The 27357-nt window shown below is 40.2% G+C and overlaps 1 protein-coding gene across 4 annotated transcripts; it reads left to right on the plus strand.

Annotated features, from left to right (window-relative positions):
- The first annotated feature begins 543 nt into the window (after positions 1–543).
- On the plus strand, positions 544–25737 carry Sephs1 (selenophosphate synthetase 1). 4 transcript variants are annotated; one of them, XM_047520806.1, is made up of 9 exons: positions 544–845; positions 3695–3978; positions 9607–9710; positions 11846–11953; positions 13107–13261; positions 16627–16717; positions 18855–18954; positions 23549–23761; positions 25358–25737. In XM_047520806.1, exons 2-9 carry the CDS (start codon positions 3786–3788, stop codon positions 25570–25572), a joined length of 1179 nt encoding a protein of 392 aa, XP_047376762.1. In that variant the 5' UTR covers positions 544–845; positions 3695–3785; the 3' UTR covers positions 25573–25737. The 4 variants fall into 4 exon arrangements, with proteins under 4 accessions (XP_047376762.1, XP_047376763.1, XP_047376759.1 ...); XM_047520803.1 differs by lacking the exon at positions 544–845 and adding an exon at positions 1113–1628; XM_047520804.1 differs by lacking the exon at positions 544–845 and adding an exon at positions 1113–1624.
- Positions 25738–27357: the final 1620 nt, after the last annotated feature.

Consider the following 27357-nt stretch of genomic DNA (forward strand, 5'->3'; position numbering starts at 1 on the left):
TGTAACTGGGGAACCTTAAGCTTTTTCCCAAAACTTCCTACCAAGCACATTAAAATGTTCAAGAAACTTTGCGGGTAATTTGCATATTTCACTGAGGCACCAGTGAACTCCGGAGCCAGGCTAAACAATAGGTGAAGGTGATGATGGGAGTCAATGAGAATCAAACGCGCCGTTTGTTTTCAAATCTTTCATTGGAGTAGAAGGCGGCTTTTCCTGGGCTCCTACAATCTTCTGCAAATTGTTTCCACGGTCATTGTCTTACAGCACTCTCCAACCGCAGCGTCTGAGGAGCAGGTACTGCGTCCCGCTGGTGCAGCGTGGTAGAGCCCAGCCAGGTTGAGGAAATCACTCCTGGCCTTTCCAGCGGGTCAGGGGAAAGGAGGTGGCCACGACGCCCCAGGCTGCTGCCAATGCAACTCGCAACTTTTGAAATCAATCCTTTTTGCATCATGCAACGGATGCCACCGCTCCTCGGGTTTGCAACCCCCCACCCCTCCCCCGAGACCAATCATTGCCGCGCTCGGGCCTGCACAGCGCCCCCGCCCCCTTCCCGGGCCGCACGCAGGCACCGAGCCGCTCCGGCCGCGGCCCGCCGCCTCTTAAAGGGAGGTGGCCGGCCTCAAGGAACCTTCGCGGCCCAGCCGGCGGGAGCGCGGCGGCCCGGTTCCCGCAGGGCCGCGCGCAGCTAGGCCGACCCCTGCGGCGCCCAGGCGCGGGCCGGGCCTCCGCGGCCGGGAGCAGCATTTTTATTCAGGCGACGCTTAAGGGAGCCCGGCGCGCCCGGTGCATTGTGGGAGCGGCCGCGGCCCGTTTTCGGGAGGAGGCGGAGGGCGCAAAGCGAGCCGGTAAGCGGCGGGCCTGGCGAGGGGGGGCGAGACACCAGGCTTAAAGGGGAATATCGGTCCGCAGGCCCGTGGCGGCCGTTGCAAATCCCCCTCCGGGCCGCCCGGGACCGCCGGGGAGCCGTGCACAGCCGGCCCTTCCAGCCCTGCCTGGAGAGGGGCAGAGCCAGGGCTTGGTGGGGCCGCTTTAAAAAAGAAGCACCGCCCGCGCCGCCGCCGCCGCCGCGCGGGGCCGGGGAAGGAGGGAGGGAGGAGGCGGGGAGGAGTGGAGGGGGAGGGCGGCCACGCAGGGGTTAATTTTTTCGCCCGCCGACATTTTTGTGCGGCGGCCCGCGCGCGCGGCGGGAGAGCCAGCTCGGTGTCCCGGGCGCGGCGCCTCCGGCCCTCCCTGCCCCCACCCGGCCCGCGCCCGCAGGGCCCGCGGACGCAGCCGGACCTGGGCGCCGGGCCGGGCCTGTGGGCCGCGCGCGCCTCGCGCCTTCCCCAAGCCGTGGGCCGCGCGCGCTTCCCGCCACCCTCGTCGCCGCGGGACGGCCTGAGCGGGCATGGCCCAGCCGGCAGCGCCGTGTAGCCTCCGCCCGGCCGCCAGCCCGCCGCGCGGCGCCGCACAAAGAGCGGGGCCCGGGCCTGCTGTGCCTTTAAAGGCGGCAGCTTGAGACTTAAGGTGTCCCCGAGTGCCGTCCTCCGCGCCCGGGCCGTCTGCGCCTCGGGCCTCATGGAGAGTACCCGGGCCCTGCGCGCACGCCGCGGTGTCCACCCCTCTGCACGTGCGGGGCCTGGGGGTAGGTAGGTACGGGCCGGGCCGCTTGCCCTGCCCACCGCGCTGACCGCGCTTCCCGGCCCGGCGTCCCGCGCGGCGCGCTTGTGTCAAAAATGGAAACGTGCCCGGGAAGGAAAGGGTTAAACGTTATCTTTAAATATTCATGTCATTGTTTTAAAGGTGTAAACATGTGGCTCCTCAGTCGCGGTTGACTGTCTCTTATTATGCAAATTGAGTCCCCCTTTCCTCCCTTTACTGCGCTCCCCCCATCCCTCCTCCTTTATCCTCCTCTGCAAAAATAAAAGAGTTTTGCTTTTTTTAAGGTTGGGGATGTGAATCTGTTGGCTGGCATGTATTTTTCATTCCACTTGGAATTTTAAAACTACCGAACGCTTTCTTGATGTAAGGTGTTTCTAACTTTTTTCCCCTCTTAAATGTGTGGGAAAATAGAAATTTAAAAGGAAGTTCGTTCCCCAAATTCTCCTCCTCCACTTTTCAGTCGGGGGCTGGGGATAGGGATGGGAGGTAGGAAAATAACTGCATGCTTCGGGAGTTGGATTTTTTTTCCTGGTAGGGTCAGATGGTGTTAAATGTAAGGCATTTTGCAGAGGCAAGGACTTTGCTGTTTTTGTTCAAACCCTTCCTAGTCTAAATGCTATTAAGACTTTCCAAACTAAAATGGCTTCAAAATTCCCATCTCTAACTTGCTTGGCTCGCCTTTTCTTTGGGGCAGGTTTGTTTCTTGGAATGGTGTTGGAAGGTTTGTGCTGGTACATTTGTAGTTTTCCCAGTAAAGTCATTGCTCATCCCAAACATGTTTTTGTGAGGACCTTTGGATTACTGCCCGAACTCGGGCTTTGTAAATTTATTTTAAATGAACGATGTGCTTCCCAGGGGATGCAAAACTCTATAAATGGGAATTATGTTCTTAATCATAGATTTTATAGGGGAAACTGACCCTAAAACTTGGGGTGTCTGTAATTCTATGCCCAATAAAGTATCAATCTGGAGGTTTGTAAACCTTGGGAGCACATGTTTTTTTGCTTTAGCCAGAAGGCTTCTTAGAAGGACTTTTTCCAGAAACTTAGGTGGTACTCAGTACTGCAAATGCTAGTGATTTGGTAAGGTTTAATTTATTGTTTTAGTTTTGTAATGAAATGGTAATGAGCAGTAGCATATTTTGTCAATGATGTGTGTACTAGTTTGTTGGGCGGGATGTTTGCTTTCTAGGAAATAGCACTGCATTAAAACATCAGAGAACTTTCCAAGTGCTCTTGAAGAACACAGACTTTACTGTGTTAAACAGCCATTCAAGTTTTTAAAGTTAAGTCCTTTAGGGAGGCCTCTTGTTAGTTTATTAGTTTTGTATTATGTTGTTTTCTTCTGGCTGGGAGGGAAACATGGTTTTCTAAAATTAGAATCTAGTATCTTGAAGATTTCATCAAATGCATTTGCATAAATATCCTTTTCTAGTTTCCAATAGGTGTTTGGTTTTTCTGTCTGATAGCAAAAGATCAGAGATTTTGTAGAGAAGTCACTTTAGTTCGGACTTCTACTTGTTAAATCATAGTGCTTTCAGATCAACAAATGAAGTGGCTGGCTGTTTGGTTCTCATAATATTGCACCCTTGAAGAACCTTTGGGACTTATTGTTCAAAGTGGCACAGTGCCATATGAGCTTGCTGGCCTAACTTCCTTCTTCAAGGGAGATCTTCCTCAGAGTTTTCAGAACCACCATTATAACCACACTCTAGATGTGAGATCTATAGAGAGATATCTGGGATGGTTTGGGCCCTTTTCTTGTTTGTTTTGGAAATTGAACCCAGAGCCTTGTCCTTGCAAAGCATCAACTCTACCACCGAGCTACCTCCACAACTGGGATATAGGCTCTTTTTTTTAAAAAAAAGATTTATTCCAGCTTATGTATTATCATGATGAACAGGGTATTGTGGCACCAGATTGCTGTTTCCCTGTGGTCTTGGTGGTTTCAGCGCTCATCACATGTACTTTTCCCTAGCATGTGTTCACTTTATGGTTGGCAAGTACATGTCTGAATTCTTTTAATGATGTTTTTGTGTTTTGGTGATACCTAGGTGGATCAGAAGTAAAAAAAACCAGCCAAACAGCCAAACAAGAGAGAGGGAGGGGAGGGGCTAACCTATAAGGAGTGTGGGCCCCAGAACCATGTCTACGCGGGAGTCCTTTAATCCGGAAAGTTATGAATTGGATAAGAGCTTCCGGCTAACCAGATTCACTGAACTGAAGGGCACAGGCTGCAAAGTGCCCCAAGATGTTCTACAGAAATTGCTGGAGTCTTTACAAGAGAACCATTTCCAAGAAGATGAACAGTTTCTGGGAGCTGTTATGCCAAGGCTTGGTATGTAAATGATTCTTCTTCAATACTTTACAGTCCACAATCAATGAGTCCAAAACTAAACTTATCCCATGTTGCCTTTATTTTTGAATATCTGTAGGGATTCAAAGAACAATCCAGTGGTAACAGTGTTACCTTATTGTCCCTAGTTTAGAGGAAGTACTTGAAAAGCATCAGGAAGAGTCTATAACAGTTTTTAAACCAGAGTAAAGTGATTGACATCTTTATAGTACAGTGAAAGCATTTTTTACCTTAAATTGAATTTTTTGGTTAGCCGTGGATTAAGCAGAAATTCCTTTATGCTTTTTTTTCTTAAAATGATCCCTGAAGTTCTTGCATCCTCTTGACTGCCTTAGGGAAGGTGGTACTGAAAGCATGATGCATAACACTTTGAGAGTAATGACTTGGGGTCCTGTGTAGTATGCAGTGATTGAAAAGCTAAGGGTGGGACACACAGGACTGCTCCAGACTCAAAGACAGGATGAAGCCCTACTTGACCTCAGGGTGCCATCTGGAATTGAGGGCAGTGTTTTTTTCCTTTTCTGTATACCTGGTAATATTGTGATTTCCCTTTTCCCATACACAGGGCTCAGAAAGACCTTTTAGGCTCTGGGATATTGTTGATTTGTGTTTTTTGTATGGTTTATTAAGTGAATGATGAAAGACTGATTATTTTCCTGTACAAATGGATTTTATTCTGGAGGTTTGGATATTCTGTAGTTAGGGTGACTTGATCAACTTTCTTACATAAGATTTAATTTCATTTGTTTTTGCTCACTATTTTGTTAGAAAATTCTGCCTTACCATCTTGATTTTGAGCTTGAGTTACTCCTTTCTTCCACAATATATAGAGGAAATAAAAGCAGAGTTGCACAAGAGTACTCCTGTGGTGGATTGCAAGTTCAAGGCTAGCCTCAGCAACCTAGCAAGTCCCTGTCTCAAAAATACAAAGAACTGGGAATGTGGCTCAGTTGTAGAGCCCCACCTTGGTTCAATCCCAGTACCTGGGTGGGTGGAGGAAACAGAGTTTCTTTGATTGGGAGGGAGGGAAATTACTCCTCATCCCCTCCCCCATGGCCCACAGGACTCCTAGGAGCTCAGTTTGAAAATAGTTCCTCTCCTCTAGCTCATGTCTGAGCTGTGGAGGAATATCAACATGAATGAGATGGTTTTGATGTTGACAGACTTGTCAAGAAATGAGAATACATTAAGGAAGCTCTTTGATAATAGCGCTGAGAAAAATAAGCCACTCAATGGTCAAAACCAAATGAAATAAGGCTGGAGATGTGGCTCAGGGGTAGAGTGCTTGCTTAGCATGCATGAGACCCTGGGTTCAATTCCCAGTACTTCAAAAAAAAGAAAACTGTTACAGAAAAGTAAAGTAGGGCTGGGGATATATAGTTCAGTTGGTAGAGTGCTTGCCTCACAAGCACAAGGCCCTGGGTTCAATCCTCAGCACCGAAAAAAAAAAAAAAAAAAGAGCAAAGTAAAGTAGTAATTGCTATCCATGGCATCATCCTGTTGATCTTGTTGAGTCCTTGGGCCTGCCGTGTGCCCTGAGTGCCTTGGTGGGGCCTGATCAATGCTCCTTGCAGTAGCCTCTGAGGCTTGGGAAGGTGGTGCCCATTCTATGGAAGAGTTGGGCCAGGATCTGGACTGTTCAGTTTCTGCACTCTCCTGTTGCTTGCCTTCTGGTTTCTAAAACCAAATGGGTTGGAAGTGGGGAGAGGATCTGCTTTGGCTTCAACTTGCATCAGGGACAGAAGGGACCAATGTCTGACAGCTAGGGAAAAGGCAGGAAAAAGCAGATAGAAGAATACAAAGACCATTTTTCTGGTCACATATGACTTTGAGAAGTAAATGAGTATCCCCTAAATTTGCATTCATGGCAACCTCAGGGGTAACAGATCCCCAGATGACCAGCAAGTGGTTATTAAAAGAAGCAGAGTAGTAAAACCCTCAGAAGTGGTGTACCTCCTTGCTAGACCTTTGCCTTGGAGTCAGAGTTAGACCCAACCTGCTAATTGTGTACCAGTTGCTAATGTTACTTTGTGCACGTTACTCAATTTTCAGACTGTGATATGAGATAATAAAACTTATTGAAATAGTTGTGAATGCCAGAAATTTTGTGTATCTGTACCTGTGTATCTATCCACATATGTAATATGTGTGTCTAACGTGTATATGTATGTATGTACAAAAATACACCTTTATATGTGTTATTTACGTTCCTACTTTTTTTCCTAATTAAATATCATGATTCCTAGATTGTAAGGTGGTATTAATTGAAGAATGAACCAAAACAGCTTTTAAAGGTGCACATACTTACTAGATGTGTCCTAACTAAAGAAATGTTAGCCTAAGAATGTTTTAGAAACTGTACATCTGTTGTCTGGTACTTATGAGCTGTCAAATGTGGATCACTGTTAGTGATATATGATGAGTTGGGTTACTTATTTATTTTGATGGAGGGTTTTAATCTGATAATTCTCTATCCACCTACATAAATAATTTAACATAAGCTTCTCAATCTGATATTTAAGTCTTCCCCCACTTCATGGCATTTTCCTCTGTCCATTTCCCTTTTCTTCCCTTTCAATTTGAAACCCTAGTTTTTCAAAGCCTATGGTCCCTCTCAGGCTTATGCCTTCCCTTCCTTAAAATTTTGGAGTTGATTTATCTCAGTGTATTAAAAATTTCTTTCCAATGCATATAAAACATTAATTAGATATTGGTGGTTTTGGTTGCCTTTTTTGTGTGTGTGTGTGGAGTTTTTTGGTACTGTGTAAAGTCTGGTGTCTAGTTTACACTTAACAGCACATCTCAATGTGGACACGTTTCAAGTGCTTAACGACCTCAGGTGGCTAATGGCTACCACATGGAATAGCACTGGTCCTCATTGCAATAGTGTCAAAATTGTGAAAGGAAAATGTGGATAATGCCAGTTTCTTTTCAGCCCGGGAACATACTTCAGAGCCATCAGCTACTCTGATGAAAGAACTAAGTATAGAAATAAAGTGCTTTACAAATCAAATGTATTTAGTTCAATTTGGGGTGTGGGGTACCTAAGGGTGCTCTGTATTCTGAGCTGCACGTACAGCCCTTTTTATTTTTTATTTAGAGACAGGGTCTCACTTAGTTGCTGAGGTATGATGATACACACCTATAATCCCAGCAACTCTGGAGGCTAAGGCAGGCAAATTGTCAGTCTCAGCAACTTAGACCGTCTCAAAGTAAAAACATAGAGAAAAGGACTGGGGATGTAGCTCTCCATGGTAAAGTGACCCTGAGTTCCATCTTCAGCATGTGTGTAACATTCAACAACTATTTAGTATCTCTTTCAATAGTCCTGTAGTTTAAATAGAAACCCAGAAGAAAACTACCTCACTGTTTTCCAGAGTGAATAGTAATACACTCAGAATAGCCAGTTGTTGGAATTGTTATTTAGGGAGACAGTTGCAGTTCTTGCTGATTCCATTTAACTGCTCAAGAGCACTGTAGAATGAAATTTGTGTCTGTGTACATGTGCTGTTCAAGTGAATTATCACACTTTTCTTGCCCAACAGAAAAAACTGAGCACAAGCCAGGTGTGTATTATTGTCTCCAATTTGTGAGACTTGCCATTCTGAAATTAAATTCTCCATTCTTTACTTATATCTTTAAAGATTTCTACATTGCCTTCTAGTATAGTAAACATATTAAAAAGCTTGTTTTCAGTCTGACTTCTTATTAAAGCTTAATTTTATTTTTGCATTAGTAATAGTGGACCAACCCAAAAAAGAGAAAGGGCCACAGCAATCAACTGCTATTGGGTTTGTTGCTGTCGCAATGTGAGATGGTTGTTTTAACATTTTGCTTCTACAAAATGAAAGGTCCTTTCAACGTGATTCAGATATGATTTTGTTTCATTTGGAATTCCATATTTATATGGTAGAGTCTAATCACTTCCTTTTGTACTTCATCCTGTTTTTTTTTTTTCCCTGCCTTTGGCTGTTGGACTGCAAAGTGAAATACTTCCTAAGGGTGGGAAGGTTGTCCTTTGGAGAGGGGTGTAGGAAAACACTCTGTATTCAGCTTACTTGGGAATGCCAGTCTGAATTTGTAAAGTGTCTGTGTTAAAGGTAAATTTCTTTTTTTTTTTTTTGCGGTGCTGGGGATTGAACCCAGGGCCTTGTGCTTGCAAGGCAAGCACTTTACCGACTGAGCTATCTCCCCAGCCCTAAAGGTAAATTTCAAAGGAAGGTAGACTACTGTAGTGGCATCAAAACTGTTTTCAGAAAAAGGGAATTCTTTTTAATTAGCCCATTGGTGGTCCCTGCTACCTTTCAAAATACTTAGGAATAATTGTTAATAACCTGAAGTATTACTCACAGCCATATTAAGTAACTTGGGTAGGGAGCAATATTGGAGATTGAACCCAGAGCCCAAATGTTCTACCACTGAGCTCAGGCCCCAGGCTTGCTTTTGCTTTTCTGTTTTTGTTTTTAATTTTTTTAGTTGTCAACGAACCTTTATATTACTTACTTATTTATATGTGGTACTAAGAATTGAACCCAGTACCTCACACATGCCAGGCAAGTGCTCTACCACTGAGCTACAACCTCAGCCCTCCTTTTTTTGTTTTCGAAGGCAGTTTTGCTAAGTTGCCCAGGCTGATCTCAAATTTGGCAATCCCCCTGCCTCAGCCTCCCATGTAACTGGGATTACAGGCATGAGACACGATGCCCTGCTGAGAAAATTTCTTTTCAATGGACGGAAAGTTCGTATTGTAAGCTAGTAAAGGTGGTGGTTATAAGTTTTTTACTAAGGGACTAACATGGAATTTCTTAAAAAGTGCTTTTGGGAACCGATAAAATGAATTACATAGGTTTTGGTAGGAAATTTTGAATTTTTCTTCTGGCTTCATTCTTGTCTTTCTCAATTTCATTTTTCATTAAAATGTATTGGTAGCATTTTCTATATGCAAAATACAGTACAAATAGCTATTCTATTGAGAAAATAGAATAATATCTAAAGATGTACTCAAAAGTATTTATGAATGAAATAACCCAAGCCCATGTATGTTATTCTCATCTTAAAAGAAATCCTGGGGCTGTAGTTGTGCCTTAGTGGTAGAGCACTTGCCTAGCATGTGTGAGGCACTGGGTTCTCTTGTTAGCAGTGCATGTAAATAAATTAATAAAATAAAGGTCCATCAATTTAAAAAAAATAAAAAAATAAAAAAGAAATCCTATATGTTACCAGTAACATGATACAGTAATACAATAAAAAATACAATAATAACAAGCACAAGGCCCTGGGTTCAATCCCCAGCACCGCAAAAAAAATAAATAAATAAATAAATAAAATAAAAAGAATTTTTATTCAAATATCATTAAGGTTTTAAAATTGTACCATATTGAAGTTGGTTCTTGATGACTGAGTTTTTTATTCCTATTTTCTTTCTTAATCTAGTTAAGTTTCATGTTTATTTCAGTTATGCTTCTTGATATGAAAAACATGGCTTCATTTGCAATGCAGAATTTCCATAATTGTCTTATACAGAAATCTTCCTATTCATAATGTTGATCATATGAAATAAAATGACTTTTCCCTCTTATTTTTGAATGTTGATGACTTCCATCTTTCCAGGCATCGGAATGGATACTTGCGTCATTCCTTTGAGGCATGGTGGTCTTTCCTTGGTTCAAACCACAGATTACATTTATCCTATTGTAGACGACCCTTACATGATGGTAAGTTTAACCTAATGTGTTTTTATCACTGGAATTATATACGCATTTGGTTTGTGGTTGCAGCTGAGGTTTTGTCTGTGTCTCTGGTTTGGGGATTTTGTTCTTGCTATATCCAAAGTACACTACCCAAACCTGCTGTGACTCCTGCAGTCACAGCAGTTGGGCCCATTCCATACTCCTGCTTGGCACTATTGTAAAGTAAGTAGAGCAGGGAAGTCGCTCTAGTGCTTTTGTACCTGAGTGTATATCTGTGCATAAGAACACTCATTGTTTTAGTCTTCTGTAGGACTGGCATTTTTGTTTTCTTTCTTTATATTTTGTTTCTTTGACATTCGTAAACTTCACCATTCCTATGTTACTGAACTCTAATAGGACTAATCCTAAAAGTTTTCTTCCAGAAATAAAGGAATTATTAATTGTAATTAGACTTCTTGAATATTTATTCTGATAAATGTTAACATTGGCTACTTCCCATCAGTCATCTGCATACCCACCCACCACTGTATTATATGACACTGTGTATGATCTATATCTGATCATTGAATTGGAGTTCCTATCTACTGGTCATGTATTACATAGATATATTTCCCATTTGTCCATTGCATGCTTATGGCCATATTAATCTACCCAGCCTTTAATCCCACTTCCCTACCAATCAAGAGAAGCCAGTGAAGAGATGGGGATATCCCACTTATTATAAAATGCCAGATGTCCTTCCTTTATGGTGAGGACACTGGGATTAGGCTGCACAAGAGAAATTTGAACCATGAGGTAGCAGAATAAGGGGTATTCCCTGCTCAGATGCCTGTAACAAGTAAACAGGTTATTAAGAACCAATATTGGGCTGGGGTTGTGGCTCTGTGGAAGAGTGCTTGCCTAGCACGTGTGAAGTACTGGATTTGATCCTCAGCACCACATATAAATAAATAAAAATAAAGGTCCATCGACATTAAAAAATTTAAAAAAAAAAAAAAAGGAACCAATATTCCCTCTGCACCTCCATCTGTTCCCTCCTCTAGAGCAATACTCCTGAGAGGCTGGGCAGGTGAGCCACACCCATGTGTCCCACCTGAGCAGGCAGCAGAGAGATTAAAGCCAGAATTCATTCTCTTTACACCATCTCTTCAAAGAATTTGTGAATTCCCAGTAAGTCACTGCCACGCAGTGATTGGCCTCTCCAGGTTGCATACCACCTGTTGGCCTTGGTGATATTACTGGGTCCTCAGAAGATTGTTGATCTACCAGGAATTTATAAGAAAATATAAAACAATTAAACAGCCATTGAAACTGACTACTTTAGACTTTGATTTTTTTTAATCAGAGGGAAAACTTCATTTTCTCTTCACTATCTATAAAAAAAAGTAATTTATTTAATAGAAGCTTACATTAAAAAAATCCCTTATGGCAGTAAAAAAAAAAACTTTATTATTACATTCTTATTAAACTATTTCAAGTTCCTAATAAAATGGAATAGTTTACTGGGAAATACTTCTTTTTCTTTAGAAAACAGTCTTGCTTTAGGCCTGTATATTTCTGATTTCTTTTGTTTTTTTGTTTATCAAACAAGATAGTTTTCCTGTTTATTTCTTATAGCCTTGAAGCTATAAAAATTTCTCAATCCAGATTCATAAAAACCATCTCCTTTCTTCTTATAACCAGTAAAGTCAGCATTTTTATAGAATCTTTTTAAGGTATATAGATGTTTCCAGTTTGCTTTAGGATAATTGTTTTTTCAGACTCTTTGACTCCCTGACTTTCCTAGACTATTGGTTCTAATCTTGTCTTCCTGACATCCCCCCACACCCTCACCTATCTAAATAAATCAGGCTTCTAATATTCAGGGTGGTGATATTGGGAGGAAAAAAACCCCGAAAAACAAAAAAAGAATATGTAAATTCTTTATTCTACACAGGAAAGGGAATGTGTTAACAGAAATGTCTGAGAAAGTGAATGACTGGTGGTTCTTCCAAAAGGAAAGTAGCTAGTTTGCAAATCCAGAGTCAAGAACCACATCCTGGTAGCTGCCTTTCTTGGAGAGTCCCTGAGTTCTCCTTGGAGGCCACTCTGTAAGTTTGATCTTCGTTTCTACAGTTGGAAACTCCCTGTTTGTCCTCACATCTCCCCTCTCTTCCTAGGGCAGGATAGCATGTGCCAATGTCCTCAGTGACCTCTATGCAATGGGGGTAACAGAATGTGACAATATGCTGATGCTCCTTGGAGTCAGTAATAAAATGACCGACAGGGTAAGTAGGAGGTCCCCAACTGTGTCTGCTTGCTTGTCTTTGTGTTCTTGGTTATGACATTTGACGTTTATGACTTGTTTCCCAGCTAAAAAGTGAGGAGGCCATGTGGCTTCTAGTAGTCCTTCCAGCTGTCTATTTTGGAGTGTTTATAAGTAAATTTAAAATTATAGCATCTGGTTTATTTATCTTTTCATTTCTAACATCCTGATACCTCCTTCTCTTCCAGGTAGACTGAAACCTAGAAGTTTTTTGCTTGTGTGTTTTAATGAAGGTTAGGCCATAGTAATAGTACCTGAGTGTCAGACTGTAAGATCAGGCACTGCCTTATATATATATAGGTCAGGATACTTGACACTTAGAGGGCGAGTAACTCTGAGTTGGTGGCAAGGTATCACTGAAGTAGACTGTGATAGGGGCTGGGGATATCACCTGTTCACTCAGTCACACTTCTGTATCATTTCCTGGAGATATCAGTGTCTTTGGTACTTGTTTCTTGAACCAGAAGTGAATTCCTCTTGGTTACTTTTGACAGGTACTTTGTTTTATTGACTTTCCACCCCACTTACCCCCAAAATCAGTTTGCCTTGCTTTACAGAAATCTTGAGTTTTTAGTAGGCCTTTCTTCTGCCCTAGTAATGTGTGCTTTGATCAGTTTTACCCAGTGGTATCAGCAAGGACCTTGTGGGTGTCCATTACCAACCTGGCCCTTGCCAGTCTTTGTACTCTTTGGTTAATGTAAGCCTCCCTAAAGGCAAGGTGGATATGCAGAGGAAGCTAGTTTTGGGGTTAGTTTTGTTTTGTTTTGTTTTGCAGTGCTGAGGGTTGAACCCAGGGCGCTCTGCCACTGGCTGCGTACCCAGTCCTCTTTATCTTTTGTGAGAGGATCTGATGGTCAGCAGACTTGGGGCCCAGCCTGTGGACCAGTCCCATACATCAATCCTCTCTTCACTTATCCTTGTTCACATTGTAGTCCAAAACAACTTTCAGCATTTGATAAAATGGTTACAATGTGAAATACTCTCCATTTTTGTTACACCCTGTCCAATCTGTTAGTTTTCAGGATTTAGGATTTCGTGATCCTTTTTATAAGTATGGAACTTCTTTTTTGATTTGAAGAGAATTGACTTTTCATTTGTGTCCTTTTAAACCCTAGGAAAGGGATAAAGTGATGCCCCTAATTATACAGGGTTTTAAGGATGCGGCTGAGGAAGCAGGAACATCTGTAACAGGTGGCCAAACAGTATTAAACCCCTGGATTGTTCTGGGAGGAGTTGCTACAACTGTCTGTCAGCCCAATGAATTTATCATGTAAGTTGATTTTTATTTCATGTCACCCGACCTGTTTCTCTGTTATTCTTTCTCACTAGAAAAATCTGTCTGTTGAGATTATCAAAGTATACCATTCGGTGGATTTGTGTCTTCAGAGTACAGTCATCACCAGAGTCAATTTTAGAACATTTTTATCATCCCAAAAAGAAACCTCTTGGTTGTCAGTTCCCATTCTTACTTCTTCCTGGCTTATTTCACTTCATATAATTAGCGTATTTTAAGGTTTATCCATTTTGTACCATGTAGTACTTGTTTGATCCTATTTTTAAATATTTAAAAATTTTCCAAATTGAATTATAATTCATATATAACAAAATGTCACATAATTTATCATTCTAAAGTATATAATTCATTGATTTTTGTGAGGACAAGGTTGTACAATCATCATTATTACCCGATTCCAGGACATGCCCTTTACCTCAGAAAGCAACCCTATACATATTAGCCACCCCTTCCGGTTCTCTCCTCCCCACCACCCTCTGGCAAACACTTTTTGTCTATAGGGATTTACATATTTTGAACATTTTTATATAGTTGGAATCATGGAATGTATGACATTTTGTATCTTTCTTCATTCACTCAGTGTAACGCTTTCAAGGTGTATCATAAATCCTTTTTTTTTTTTTTTTTTTTTTCTTTTTGCAGTGCTGGGGATCCAACCCAGGGCTTTGTGCTTGCAAGGCAAGCACTCTACCAACTGAGCTATCTCCCCAGCCCTCATAAATCCTTAATACTTACTTTCTTATGACTGAAAAACCCATCATTTGGATACACCATGCTTTATTATCTATTTGTTGGTTGGTGGACCTTTGGGTTGTTTTCTATTATGAAGGAAGCTATAAATACTCATGTAGGTTTTTTGGTTAAACAAGTTTCTCTACATCCCTTCCATGAGCTGATTTATTGTGTCTTTTTGATTATAGCCATCCTAGTGGGTGTGAAGTATATCCCATGAGCTTTTGATTTGCATTTCTCGATCAGAGCATCTTTTCATGTTTTTTGCCCTTTCTCTATATTCTTTGGAGGCGTAGCTCAACACAGGTTGTCACTTTGCATGTTTAATGACTTGTTAAGAAAAGCCACCCTGCCCTCTTTCTGAAAGCAGCATAAACTTCATTTCTTTCTTTTTTTGAATAGGTACTGATAGGTACTGTGTTGAGCAGGTTCAGAATTCAAAAGGTATGAAAAGAATCCATAGTGCTAATGCTTTCACCTATGACTGGATCACCAGGCTCCTGCCTGCAAGGCACCATTTAACAGTTTTATTTATTGTTAAGCCAGTCTGCTATTGACACTTAGATGATATTCAGTTTTTTTGACATTACAAATAATAATCCAGTGAGGGACCTTAGAGATAACAGATCATTTTATTCAGGGGAATCTACTGATAAAAAGTTTCTCAGTGGAATCACCAGAGCAGATGATGTGTGCTGGTGATTCTGATATCTCCATTTAGCTTGCCCTTCATAGACACTCTACTAGTTTATGCTCCACAACAGTGAATTGAGTGGGCCAGTTTCTCCACATCCTGCATAACTCAGTGGGTTAACAAACTTGAACTTGGTCTTTGCCGATCTGCCTTGGTGGTTTTAATCTTATTCTTTTCTTTTTTTTTTTTTTTGGTGCTGGGGATTTAACACTGGAGCTCTTTACTATCCAACTACATCCCAAACCTTTTTTATTTTTTATTTTTTTGAGCCAAGTTGCTTAGGACCTCCCTATACTGCTGAGGCTGAACTTGAACTTGGGATCCTCCTGTCTCAGCTTCCTTAGTCCCTGGGATTACAGACATGTACCACTGCACCCAGCTAACCCTATTCTTATGAGTAGGGGTAAATATATTTTTCACAATCATATCTTTTGCCCCCCCCCCTTTTTTTTTTTTTAACTGAAGAAAGCTCCTTGTAGGTCAGTTTTGCTTTTAGACAACTTCTGCATTAAGGATCCTGGTTTATTTTCCCAACATACAGCATATGTTGGTAGTTTTCAGGCTTTTCACTTAGATCCTAAAGAATCTATGTGTCTCACCCATTGCAGCTTTTTAGTAAAGAATTGGGTGGGGAAGAAAACGAAGGAATATTTTGCCAACAGCATGTATATTTACTTTTTAAAAGGTAAATGAACTTGTGCATATGATTCTGTTCTGTCATATTGCCCATAAACTTGTAAATAACACCATAGTTTTATCACACTTAACTTGATATAAATTTGTTGGTTGCACATAACTGGTAAAGTGGAAGACCTTACCAGCCTCAGGTGTGAGTGGATCAGAATTGAAGGATACTTCCATCTGAAGGTCTAGTTTTTGGGAAATGAAGTTCTGTATAGTGTCCAAGTTTTATATTACTTAAAGCTGACAGTGGATACAAATCTTATAGATTGTCTTGGGGAGTGTTCTGAAGTCTTTGCCCTAAATTGCTTTTATATCATCTTAGTAGCCCAGTGTCAGGGACTAGAAGGTTATGTGGACAACTCCTTGAGCTGAGACTGGAAAGGCCTGAGTGTTAGGTGCACACACCAGTAGTGAGGATACAAATATAATAGCTGTTTTCTTTGGAGGACCAATCTTTTTCTTTTCAAGGCTGTCCTTTTAGAATTTGCTTTCTGTCTTTAAGGTAGGGACCCTTGAATGTCAGATAAGAAACTCATTATTGCTATCTGATTTGAGAACCTGGTTGTAGAAATCACCAAAACACCAGATTCAGATTCCAGCTAAATCCCATAATCTAAAAAATCCTACCTGAGTCTCTACCATATAAGTGACCATGAATATGCCATCTTAGAGAAATCTTGTTGCCTCAGATGATTTGGAACTCTGGTACATCTGTGAATTACATTCACTCATATATGGCTAAGGGAAAATGGCCAGATGGAACCTTGGAAGACTAAATGATATGCTGCTTTGCGTGTGTGTGTATGTTACTAGGATTGAACCCCGGGATGTACCACCTCTGAACTGTATCCCCAGCCCTTTTTGTTTTAATATTATTTTGAGACAGGGTCTTACTAAGTTTATAGACTGACCACAAACTTGCAATCTTCGTATCTTAGCCTCCCAGTCACTGGGATAACAGGTGTGTGCCACTGTGCCTGGTACTTTTTAAAAAAAAAAACATCTATAGGTAATTGACCCACATGTTTAAGCCTGTGGATGCTTTCATTTTCCTTTTAATATTTTGTTGCAGTAGTAACCTCAGTAGGAGTTTGTAAGGCTCCCACCTAATATTTTATAATAGCTGACTTAAATTTAAGTGCAAAAACATTTTTTTTAACAGAATTTTCCTTCTCCTGTCTTAAGGAGTTGATCTTAGTTTTACTAGAATGTGCTATTTTTCTTTCTTCAGGCCAGATAATGCAGTACCAGGGGATGTGCTTGTGTTGACAAAACCTCTGGGGACACAAGTTGCTGTTGCTGTGCACCAGTGGCTGGATATTGTGAGTAAACTGCTGCTCATAAAGGGGGCAGGAGCACCGTAGTTTTCAGAGTTGTAGTGATTTTTGTTGGAAGGTTTAGAAAAATGAAACCTTTAGTTTATAGTACCATGGTATTTAGTTTAATCAATCAGGTCCTTAAAAGAAATCCTCAGAATTGTCCATATTTTTGTATCAAATCAAAGTTTCATGTATTGAATGCTTTTGCAGTAGGTAAGTCCCAGATTAGGGCTTCAGGGGGTTTCCATAAAGAATTTGGTAGGCCAGGAATTAGCATCATTTATTTTTGGTGCTGAGATAGTTTCGACTTTCACATCTTAAACATCACCAAAAGGTAATATGGGACTGGAGGGTAGTTCAGTGGCAGATTGCTTGTTGGCATGCACAAGTCCTAGGGCTCACTCCCCAACATGGCAAAATGATGATGATGATAGTAATAACACTGTGGAGGAGAATTTGTAGAAAGTGGTGTTTGGGGTATAAATAAGGTCAGTTAGGGACAAACTTTCAGTCATGGGATTTGGGTTTTTTTTGGAAGTTGTCTTCTTAAATTGATTAGTAATTAAGAGCATTTCAATGTACGATTCTCTCATGAAGAATGCATCTAGAATAGAAAGATAGGTGTTTTTTTCAATGAACTATGATCATAACTAAGATTATTTTTTTCCTTACTGCCATAACAGCTCAGAAATTAATAAGATTGTCATATATTCTCATACATCATGGTGTGTATAACATCTACAACTATCATGTGAAGCTATCATTCCTAAGAAACAATTGAAAAAGAATAATTTTTTGTCAAACTCATATATATATATAATATTATAATATATATATTATATATATATATATATAATATATATATTATATATATATATATATATCTTACTTGCAGCAAATGTAACAGAGTAAAAGATTTTCTAAGTCTGCACCTTCATTTATTTTTCCCTCCTCACCCAGGGATGTAAACTAGATAGGAAGGGCATTGCAGGGGGCAATTCACAGAGATGCTGGCCAGGACCACCTCCCAGGAGTGCACAGTTGAGCAAGGGAACTGGAAGCAGGCAAGGTGACGGGGCTGGTGTCTCCACCTCAGCTCAGCAATACCTTTTCTTTTTTTAACCAGTTTTTTTAAGTGTTCAGAATTGAAGAAAGCAAGTACCAAAGACACTCAACAACACAGCATGCTTTTTTTTTTAAAGATCAAACACAACCAGAGTGTGCTGTTTAGGCATTATGAGAATATTGTTTTTTGAATGTTGGGGGAAAGTACAAAGTCCAGGATAGGTGTTACTTGGGACAGATGGAGGGATAGAGTGAGGGTAGACAGAAGTTATTGCTGATGTTTAGTTATTACACTGGGTGGTAGGTTATTGGCTTTTCTTTTATTCTGTTGTAGAACAAATAAGTAGATGCATAAATGTGGTTAGGTAATGGGCCATAATAACATTTTGTCAAGAACCCAACTGGGTTCTTCTAAAATCAGGCTGAGGGAAATAAGAAAAACCTCTTTGTTCTCATTATGATGTCCTTTGCTTACCCAAGGCTGTCCTGAGTGTCCATGCATTTAAAGTTGTTTCCAGTTCTTCTGTTCATTAAGATAACTTCACTCCTAGGCAGAGTCATGTGCCCGTGACCCTAGGATGCTGAGAGTGGAGGATTACAAACTCAAGGTCAACTTGGGAAACATAGTGAGACCCAGTCTCAAAAGAAGCCTCACTCCAGGGTTCAATTAAAGTCAATAAAAATATAATTGTAATATGAAAAATGAAAGCTGTCAACGTAATAGGAGAGATGAGAACCAGAGACATTCAAAGCTATTGATAATGTGATGTTATACCCTCCCCAAAGAGCCAGCTGCAGCCTGTGCTCGCGTGCCTGTTGCCATCCCAGTCCAGCTGTGTGTCTTGCCAGGTTTACATAGCCAATAAGATGCAGTATTTGGTTACAGAAATGTAGAATGAGAACTGAAAAGATATCATGACGATAGGTCTGATGGACACTTAATATTTAGAACAAAGTTTGATAAATAAAACTCAGAAGATGACTAAGAAAAAAGGTATTCTTTGTGTCAGTGGTAATTAATGGTATTAATCTTTTTTTCCCCTTTTTTCTCCTTGACCTACATTCCTGTTGTTAGCCTGAAAAATGGAATAAAATTAAACTAGTAGTCACCCAAGAAGACGTAGAGTTGGCATACCAAGAAGCAATGATGAATATGGCACGGCTCAACAGGACAGGTATGGGCAGGGGTTCTGCTGTAGGGGTTGACAGACGTTCTGAAAAGGCAGAGGTAGTAGCTATTTTAGGCTTGAAGGCCACATAGAGTCTCAGTTGCTCATTGATGTTCCCCTACCACACATACATGCGCACAGCTCTTTAAACATGAAAAGAAAATCCACTCTTGGCTGGAGAAACAGGACACAGGCCAGATGTGACTGTTGACCACAGGCCATCTTCTCGTGGTACCTGGTTTGGCTTATGCAGATTACTCATGGAAATCCAAACACAGATGGTACTCTATTTATGATAGTTCCACTTAAGATTTTTCCAACTTTACAATGGTGTTCAAGTAAGAAATACTCAGTAGAAACCACACTTTGAATTTTGAATAAATGATCTTTTCTGGTGCCAGCGGTGTGCAATATGATTGAAATGCTGGGTGGTGGCAGTGAGCTGCAACTCCTAATCAGCCGTTTTATCCCAAGGGTAAACAGCCAATATGCTGTAGTTTACTGTGTTGCCAAGCTGTAGTGTTTGGTAGATTGTGTGTGTTAAATATATTTTCAACTTAGGATATTTTCAGCATCCAGTGGATTATCACATAACCCCATCACAAGTCAAGGAGCATTCTGTACATATGAAGTGTTAGGGATTGAACCCAAGGGTGCTTTACCACTGAGCTACATCCCCAGCCCTTTATATTTTTTTACTTTGAGATAGGTTCTTGTAAGTTGCTTAGGGCCTCAGCCTCCTGGTTGCTGGAGTTAACAGGTATGTCCCACTTCACCCATCAAAAAATTCTTTGTGTGTTGTACCCAGGGCCTTGCCCATGCATCCCCTAGCCTGACCAGGAGATTTGTTAAACATGTATATTTTTTACTGTATTTCTCTTTGTTATTTTTATTTTTTAATTTAGAAAAAGTTTTTTGGATCATCGTAGTTAAATAGTATTGTTTTTTTATTTTGACAGAATTATCAGACGTGGAGTATAATTTGTTCCAAAGTCCCCATTACTTTTTCCTTTGTGTCTCATCCTCCCACCCCTGTTCTCTTTTCTCTATTCTGCTAATCTTTCTTCTATTAATTTGTAGGTTGTTTTTTTTTAATTAGTCCATTGTCGGTGTACATAAAGGTGAAATATATTGTAGCATATTTATGTATGTACCTAGGCAAATTTGGTCAGATTCATTCCATTGTTCCTTTCCCTGTTCCCAGGAGATCTTAAGAGATCTCATTTGATTTTCTTGATTTTGAAGTAACTTAAAAATATAAAAAAAATTTATTTTAGCATCTACCTTTCCCCTTAATTTATAACCTTCTAATGCATGGCTGCCTTATCTGATCTGCTGTCAGTGGACATTTATGTGTATTGGTGCTAGAACTTTTTTGGTCTCAGCTTTTGTAGATAGTGCCGGATTGTTTTTCCAGAGTGTTATATACCAATTTACAGGGGTATACTATATGTAACTTTTTTAAGAAATTTGTCTCTCTTCCCATATTATGTTTTTTTTTCTACTGTAGAAGAATCACATACTTGTTTTAGAAGATGGAAAACAGTAGAGAATAAAATTATCTGTAGTTGCACAACCCCAAAATGGCTTGTTAGTATTTTTTATGTATTACTGCAGGACTTTTTTTGGTTTGTAATTTCCTGCTATTTTTTAAACTAGTGGTTATCAATTATTTATCTGAAGTCTACTTTTATTCATCTAACATTACTAAATTGTTTTTCCAGTATTATATATCCTCATATACATAGTTTTTTTTTCTTTTTAAATATACATGACAGTAGAGTATATTTTGACATTATACAAAATGAAATGTAACTCCTTCTAATTAGAATTCCATTCTTGTGGCTATATATGATGTGAAGTTTCACTGGTCATCTATTCATATGTGAACATAGAAGTTATGTTCGATTCATTCTACTTTCTTTCCTATTCCCATCCCCTCTCCTTTCCCTTCATTCCCCTTTGTCTAATCCAATGAACTTCTATCCCCCCACCCCACCCCCACCTTATTGTGTGTTAGCATCTACACATCAGAGAGAACATCAGTCTTTGGTGTTTGGGGCATTGGCTTATTTCACTGAGTATGATAGTCTCCAGTTCCATCCATTCACTAGCAAATGCCATAATTTCATTCTTATTTATGGCTAAGTAATATTCCATTGCATATATATATATACACACACTACATTTTCTTTATCCATTCATCCATTGAAGGGCACCTTGATTGGTTCCATAGCTTAGCTATTGTGAATTGAGCTGCCATAAATATTGATGTGACTGTAACTATAGTATGCTGATTTTAAGTCCTTTGGGTGTATGCCGAGGAGTGGGATAACTGGGTGAAATGGTGGTTCCTTTCCACATTTTCTGAGGGATCTCCATACTGCTTTCCAGAGTGGTTACACCAATTTGCAGTCCCACCAGTATTGTATGAATGTACCTTTTTTCCCACATCCTCACTAACATTTATTGTTACTTGTTATACATAGTTTTCAATGACCAAATAATTACTGTTCTACCAGGTAAGGACCACATTTTGCCTTTCTTTTTTTTTTTTTTTTTTTGGTGGTTCTGGGGATTGAAACCAGGGCAACTGAGCTTACATCCCCAGTCCTTTTTATTTTGTATTTTGAGATAGTGCCTTGCCAAGTTGCCCAGGTTGGCCTTGAACTTGGACTCCTCCTGCCTTAGCCTCCTAAGTTGTTAGGATTATAGGCATGTGCCATTGCACCCAGCAACTTTTTACCTATTTGTGAACACTTTATTTTGAAATGTAAATTTTTATACTTAGCCTCTCTTGTAAAACGAGTTATAGATCTGTAGAAAGAAATAGAAAATAGATTGATATAACCGTAGTCGAACTATGGGCCTTTGTCACAGATGTAAAGGCAATTCATTGAGAGAAACGTTTTCAACAAATGGTTCTGGAACAAGTGGACATTCACATACAGAACATAAATCTAGACTTAGACTTTACATGCTTCATAAAAGTAACTCCAAATGAATTAGACCTAAATGTAAAACAAAAGTATAAAACTCTAGGAAGATAACTTAGAAAATTTAGATGACCTTAGATTTGGAGGAGACTTTTCAGGTAAAACACCAAAAATACTCTCTGTGAAAGAAAAATTGGGTAAGTTGGACTTCATTAGTATAAGTCTTCTACTTTGTGAGAGAGACTGTTAAGATGAAAAGCTAAGCCTCAGACTGGGAGAAACTATCCGATAAAGGTCTGGTGGCCAAAGTAAATGAAGAACTCTTAGAAGTCAACCATTAGTTTTCCCAAAGAAAATCCAGTTTAAAAAAAAAAGAAATGGACCAAACCCCCTAACATACACATCACCAAAGAAGATACACAGTTGACAAACATAAAAAGATACATAGCCTTAGATGTCATTAGGGAATTGCAAATTAAAACCAAGAGTTACCCTACACACCTATTAGAATGGCTAAAATCTGGAAGACTGACAACAAGTGCTGGCAAGGATGTGGAGCAACGGGCATTACTACCATGTGATCCAGCAATTGTGCTCTTGATTTACACCCCTGAAGACTTAAATTCACACAGTAACCTACATGTAAATGTTTATAACAACTTTATTCATAATTTTATAATCACTAAAACTTAGAAGCAACCAGGAAGTTTCTCAGTAGGTCAACAGGTAAACAACTGGCACATCCAGATGATAAAAAGAAATGTGCTATCATACTATGAAAAGACCTGGAAGACCCTATGTGGAAGAAACCAGTCTGAAAAGGCTTCTGCAATATATGATGCATCTGTAGCACATTCTGGAAAAGGCAAAACTGTAGAGACAGTAAAATGATCATTGACTGCCAAGGGTTTGGGGGAGGGAGGGTTACTAAGCAGAGCACAAGATTTTTAGAGCAGTAGAACTACTCTGCATGAGACTGTAATGTTGGGTGGAAGTTGTTATACATTTCTAAATGTGTAGAATTAGCACACACAACCCTCATGTGAGTTACAGATTTTAGTTGATAGGTAAGTATTTGACTCATTGTGCTGTGGATGCAAAATGTTCATGTAGGCAAAACTGGGGGAGGGTCATGTGGGACCTCTCTACCCTGACCTCAAACTCCAAAATATAGTCTATTGATAGATACTCTTTTTAATTAAAAAGTTCTTTCAGATAATTGATCTCTAACTGGAATACTTTGATTTTAAGTCAACAGTTTTTAAAAGTCTTTGGATTTAGGATGAGATCTAAATTACCTTCTGTTGAATAATTCCTCTGTATAGTTTTTGTTAGCATACTGAAAGTTGCTCTTGATTGAAACCACTGATAGGTTCCAGGCAGTTTAGATTGAAATAGATCAGGGTTGGGGCGAATCTCAGGGTTAGAGTACTTGCCTGGCTTATGCAAAGCCTGGGTTCCATCCCCAGCACCACAAAAAGAGGAAGGAAAGGAGGAAGAGAAATCAGATTTTCACTGATTTTGCTAATTCTATAATACTATCTTTTCATTATTCCTGTTTGTCATCTCACTGACAAATGAGATTTCACTAGTGTATGTGTGATTTTTAAGTTCCTCAACTCAGGGTGTTTTTTTCTCAAGACTCCCTCCTCTGACTCTCTCAGCTGCAGGACTCATGCACACGTTCAATGCCCACGCAGCCACTGACATCACGGGCTTCGGGATCTTGGGCCACGCACAGAATCTGGCCAAGCAACAGAGGAATGAGGTGTCGTTTGTGATTCACAACCTCCCTGTACTGGCCAAGATGGCTGCCGTGAGCAAAGCCTGTGGGAACATGTTCGGTCTCATGCATGGGACCTGCCCGGAGACGTCAGGTATGGGATCCTGGGCCCAAGTCTGAGGGCTGAACTTAGGCCAATGGTAGGCTCTGAGAAAGCAGCGGCCCAGTGTGTGAGGGTGTCTCCACTTTGTGAGGGCAGTCCTAATTATGGTTGCCTCCGCGTGGGTTTCCAGTCCCTGCCATGTGTGAACAAGAGCCGTATTTTGAGTGTTCCTGTCTTCTCCTTTTGGATATAGGAATATAAATAGCAATGGTACGGGAGTGGGAGAATGTGGGAAAGATAAATCATTACCCAACTGTCATTGGAAGCTTAGCATTTGAAATAAGCTAATACCTGTAGAAGACATTGAACAGATTATAATTTTTTTCTTGAAAAAAAAGTCTAAAATTGTTCTTTTAAGAGTGAAATAGAGCTGGGTGCCGTGGTGCATGTCTATAATCCCAGCAACTCCGGAGGCTGAGGTAGGAGGATCACAGGTTCCAAGCCAGTCTTAGCAACTTAGTAAGGCTATAAGCAACCTTTTTATTATAAGACCCTGTCTCAAAATAAAAAGGGCTGAGGATGTGGCTCAGTGATTAAGTGCCCTTGGGTTCAATCCCTGGTACCAAAAAAGAAGTAAAATAGTGTATTGTCTTCGAAGTCCTCCCGCCATTTCTCCCTTTGTGCTTTATCTTGACTCTTAAATACTATTGTCTAGACCTGACCCCCAGAACACCTGACATCAGATCTGGAGTGGTCCTGGTACCCTGGAACATTCTGTTATAGGCAGAGGTAGAGATCACAAAGCCCTGCCCTGCCCACTTCAGCCCCTTTGAAGTGGCTTGGAATTTCAGTACTCCATCAGGCCTCTCATGGCCTTCAATAAGGACCCTTCAACTTCCTGCTTAAAATAAGAAAAGTTCTGTCTTAAAGCAAGCAGAGATTCCTCTTGGTTATCTGGTTGGAACAGTGTCTGCCACCTATTGGTAACGGGAGGGGGGGGGTGGATTTTGAATGAGTTAATGAATATTACCATACCAATCACTTAAATTTGTTTCTTTTATTCAGAAATGAGAAGTTATTACTTTTTTAATAAAAGTACACTGTATACAATTGTTCCTGTCCTGCATTAATTTTTACTTAGAAACAAATTTTTTTTCTGGCCTAGTTACTAGAAATAGTAATTATTTTAATTGTGTGGGGTTTTTTTGTTTGTTTGTTTGTTTTGAAGATAATGAGGCAGGACTAGAACCTAGATACCTTGAGGTATCTTTCATGAGTCTTAAAATACAAAGGAGTGGTTTTGGTGAGATAAGGAATCCAAATTGAAAAGCAGCATTTCTATTCATTTGTAAATATTTCTTTCAATGTGTTGTGAAAAAAATAGCCACCACATGTTACTGAAGCCCCAGCACCTTACTACACACAGCATTAAATGGTTCGCAGATAGGTCATTGTCATAGTTTACCAAGGAATTGTTTTGTCTATGGGATAGGGCGAGCCTCTTAGTTTAATGGAAAAAGCAAATCGATTAAGTTGTTGGCTGAATTTAGATGTGTGTAGAAGTTTTTAGTAGAGGCAGAGAAACAGAGAAACTGCTCCAGCTCATAATATCACGATAATGGTAATTCTTTTCTTTTCCTTTGCCAGGAGGCCTTCTAATCTGTTTACCACGTGAGCAAGCAGCTCGGTTCTGTGCAGAGATAAAGTCCCCCAAGTATGGCGAAGGTCACCAAGCATGGATTATTGGGATTGTAGAGAAGGGCAACCGTACCGCCAGAATCATAGACAAGCCCCGGATCATCGAAGTTGCACCACAAGTGGCCACTCAAAATGTGAATCCCACACCTGGTGCCACCTCCTAATGTAGAGAAATAGCTATTTGGTTTTGTTTTTAAATAGATCTATTTCCTTTATCATCACTTCAATTAAAGACTGTAAGCAACAAGAAAAATCTCATTGTGTCTACACATCTGGTGACCTTAGGTCAATTTGTGAGTGGATACAATTAATAAAATGAAATCCATGGCCTTCTTTTCCTGTTACATTAACTGAAGATGCACCTAATCTTGAGGCAGCTTCTGAGTTGAGAATTATATTGTTATCCAATACTGTTGATTCATTTTGAATCTTTAGACATGTATCTCTTGCCGCATAGGCTCTTTCTAAAGGTGCTTTCACACAGCACAGACATTACCGAGAGTAGTGTCACATAGCAGTTGTGTCTTTTCATTTTATGTATATTTATCATATCAGTCTGGTCTTTTTTTTGTGTCTTGGATGGTATTCTGGAAGGACAGAATTGGTAAGTGACAAGTTGGTCTCCCGGTAGTAAGAAGGTTGCATGATTCTTTTGCGTCTTTGATTTGTAAAGCTGAGACTAATAATTCAAGAGCATCTCTTTGACCCAGGACATTCTCCAATAGTGCATTCAGTTCCACAAGGCAAGTGCTTCAGTCTGCATGGAAAGCACTTTGAAGACAAAAAAGAAATGTTATTTCTTTTTTTTCTAGCCTTCCTGATATTTACAGTAATATCATTAACTTTTCTTTACTGATAGCAAAAAAGAATACTTTTTGCAATGTAATTAGATGTTCTATAGTGCAACGAGGAATTGCCTTCCAATAGGGGGTTCATGTATAATACTCATTTACAATTCAATATATAATTAACTACGCAAATAATTTTTAAATATAATCAATAATAAAGACTGTTGTGTGGATGGTAGTGTTTAATACATTTTATATTTTGTATAGTGATTTCAGGCCTTTCGTTTTCTCAAAATCAGCAGCTCTTTAGCCTAATTCCTAGCATTATTTTGTCCTTTGCGCTAGTACTTTTTGTGCACGCTTTTTGTGATCTGTTAAAAATCTGCATTGCCAACATTGCAGCTCGAACTTAAAACTTGTTATTCAAATAAATATTTAATTTTTTTAATTGCTCTTGTATAATCAGATGCCCCTTTTAGTATTATTTTAGAAGCATTGGGAGGGTTTTGCCTAAAGTACAATTTATTGGGGAAAACTAGATTTTAGTTTTATAAAACTTTTAAGTCTTTCATGGGACCTATATTTTCTTGAATTAAATTTTGTAGTTCTAGAACAAATAGGCAATCTAAAGAGGTGTTACCTGTGTTACTTAAAAGCAGAGGCTTCCTTATATTTTAACTTACTAAGCAGTCAGGAGGATTCTGGGCGTTAAGCACAAGGGCGCTGTGTCTTCCCATGTCTTCAAAAGGAGAAGCGCGGGGGTGCTGGACCTCCGCAAGGCTCTGAAGGCTTCCTGCTCACTGGCACTGCAGCTGCACTACGAACCCAGCGATCCTCGCCAAAGGAACCTCCACCATGACGCGAAGCTCCCTGGAAGCCAGGGTCTGCAGGCCACCCTCGTGTGCACTTGGGACTGAGGCCCTCAGAGGCGGGCAGTGCAGAGGAGGCTGCCACAGACTGGCAATATTGGACATTTTATAGGAATTTATACAGATGTTGATCCTTAAAAGCTGCACGCCTGTGGTCTGCAAAATAAAATGTGTTGGAAACCTCTGAGTACAAAAACACTGTTGAGCTTTTTTTTTCTTGTTCCTTTTTTTTTTTTTTTAAACAGGTGATGAATAAATCTGATCTACTTTTGGTGTAGCTTAGGTCTCAGTG

Source organism: Sciurus carolinensis, chromosome 12 (assembly GCF_902686445.1).
Source record: "Sciurus carolinensis chromosome 12, mSciCar1.2, whole genome shotgun sequence".
Classification (NCBI taxonomy): Eukaryota; Metazoa; Chordata; class Mammalia; order Rodentia; family Sciuridae; genus Sciurus; species Sciurus carolinensis.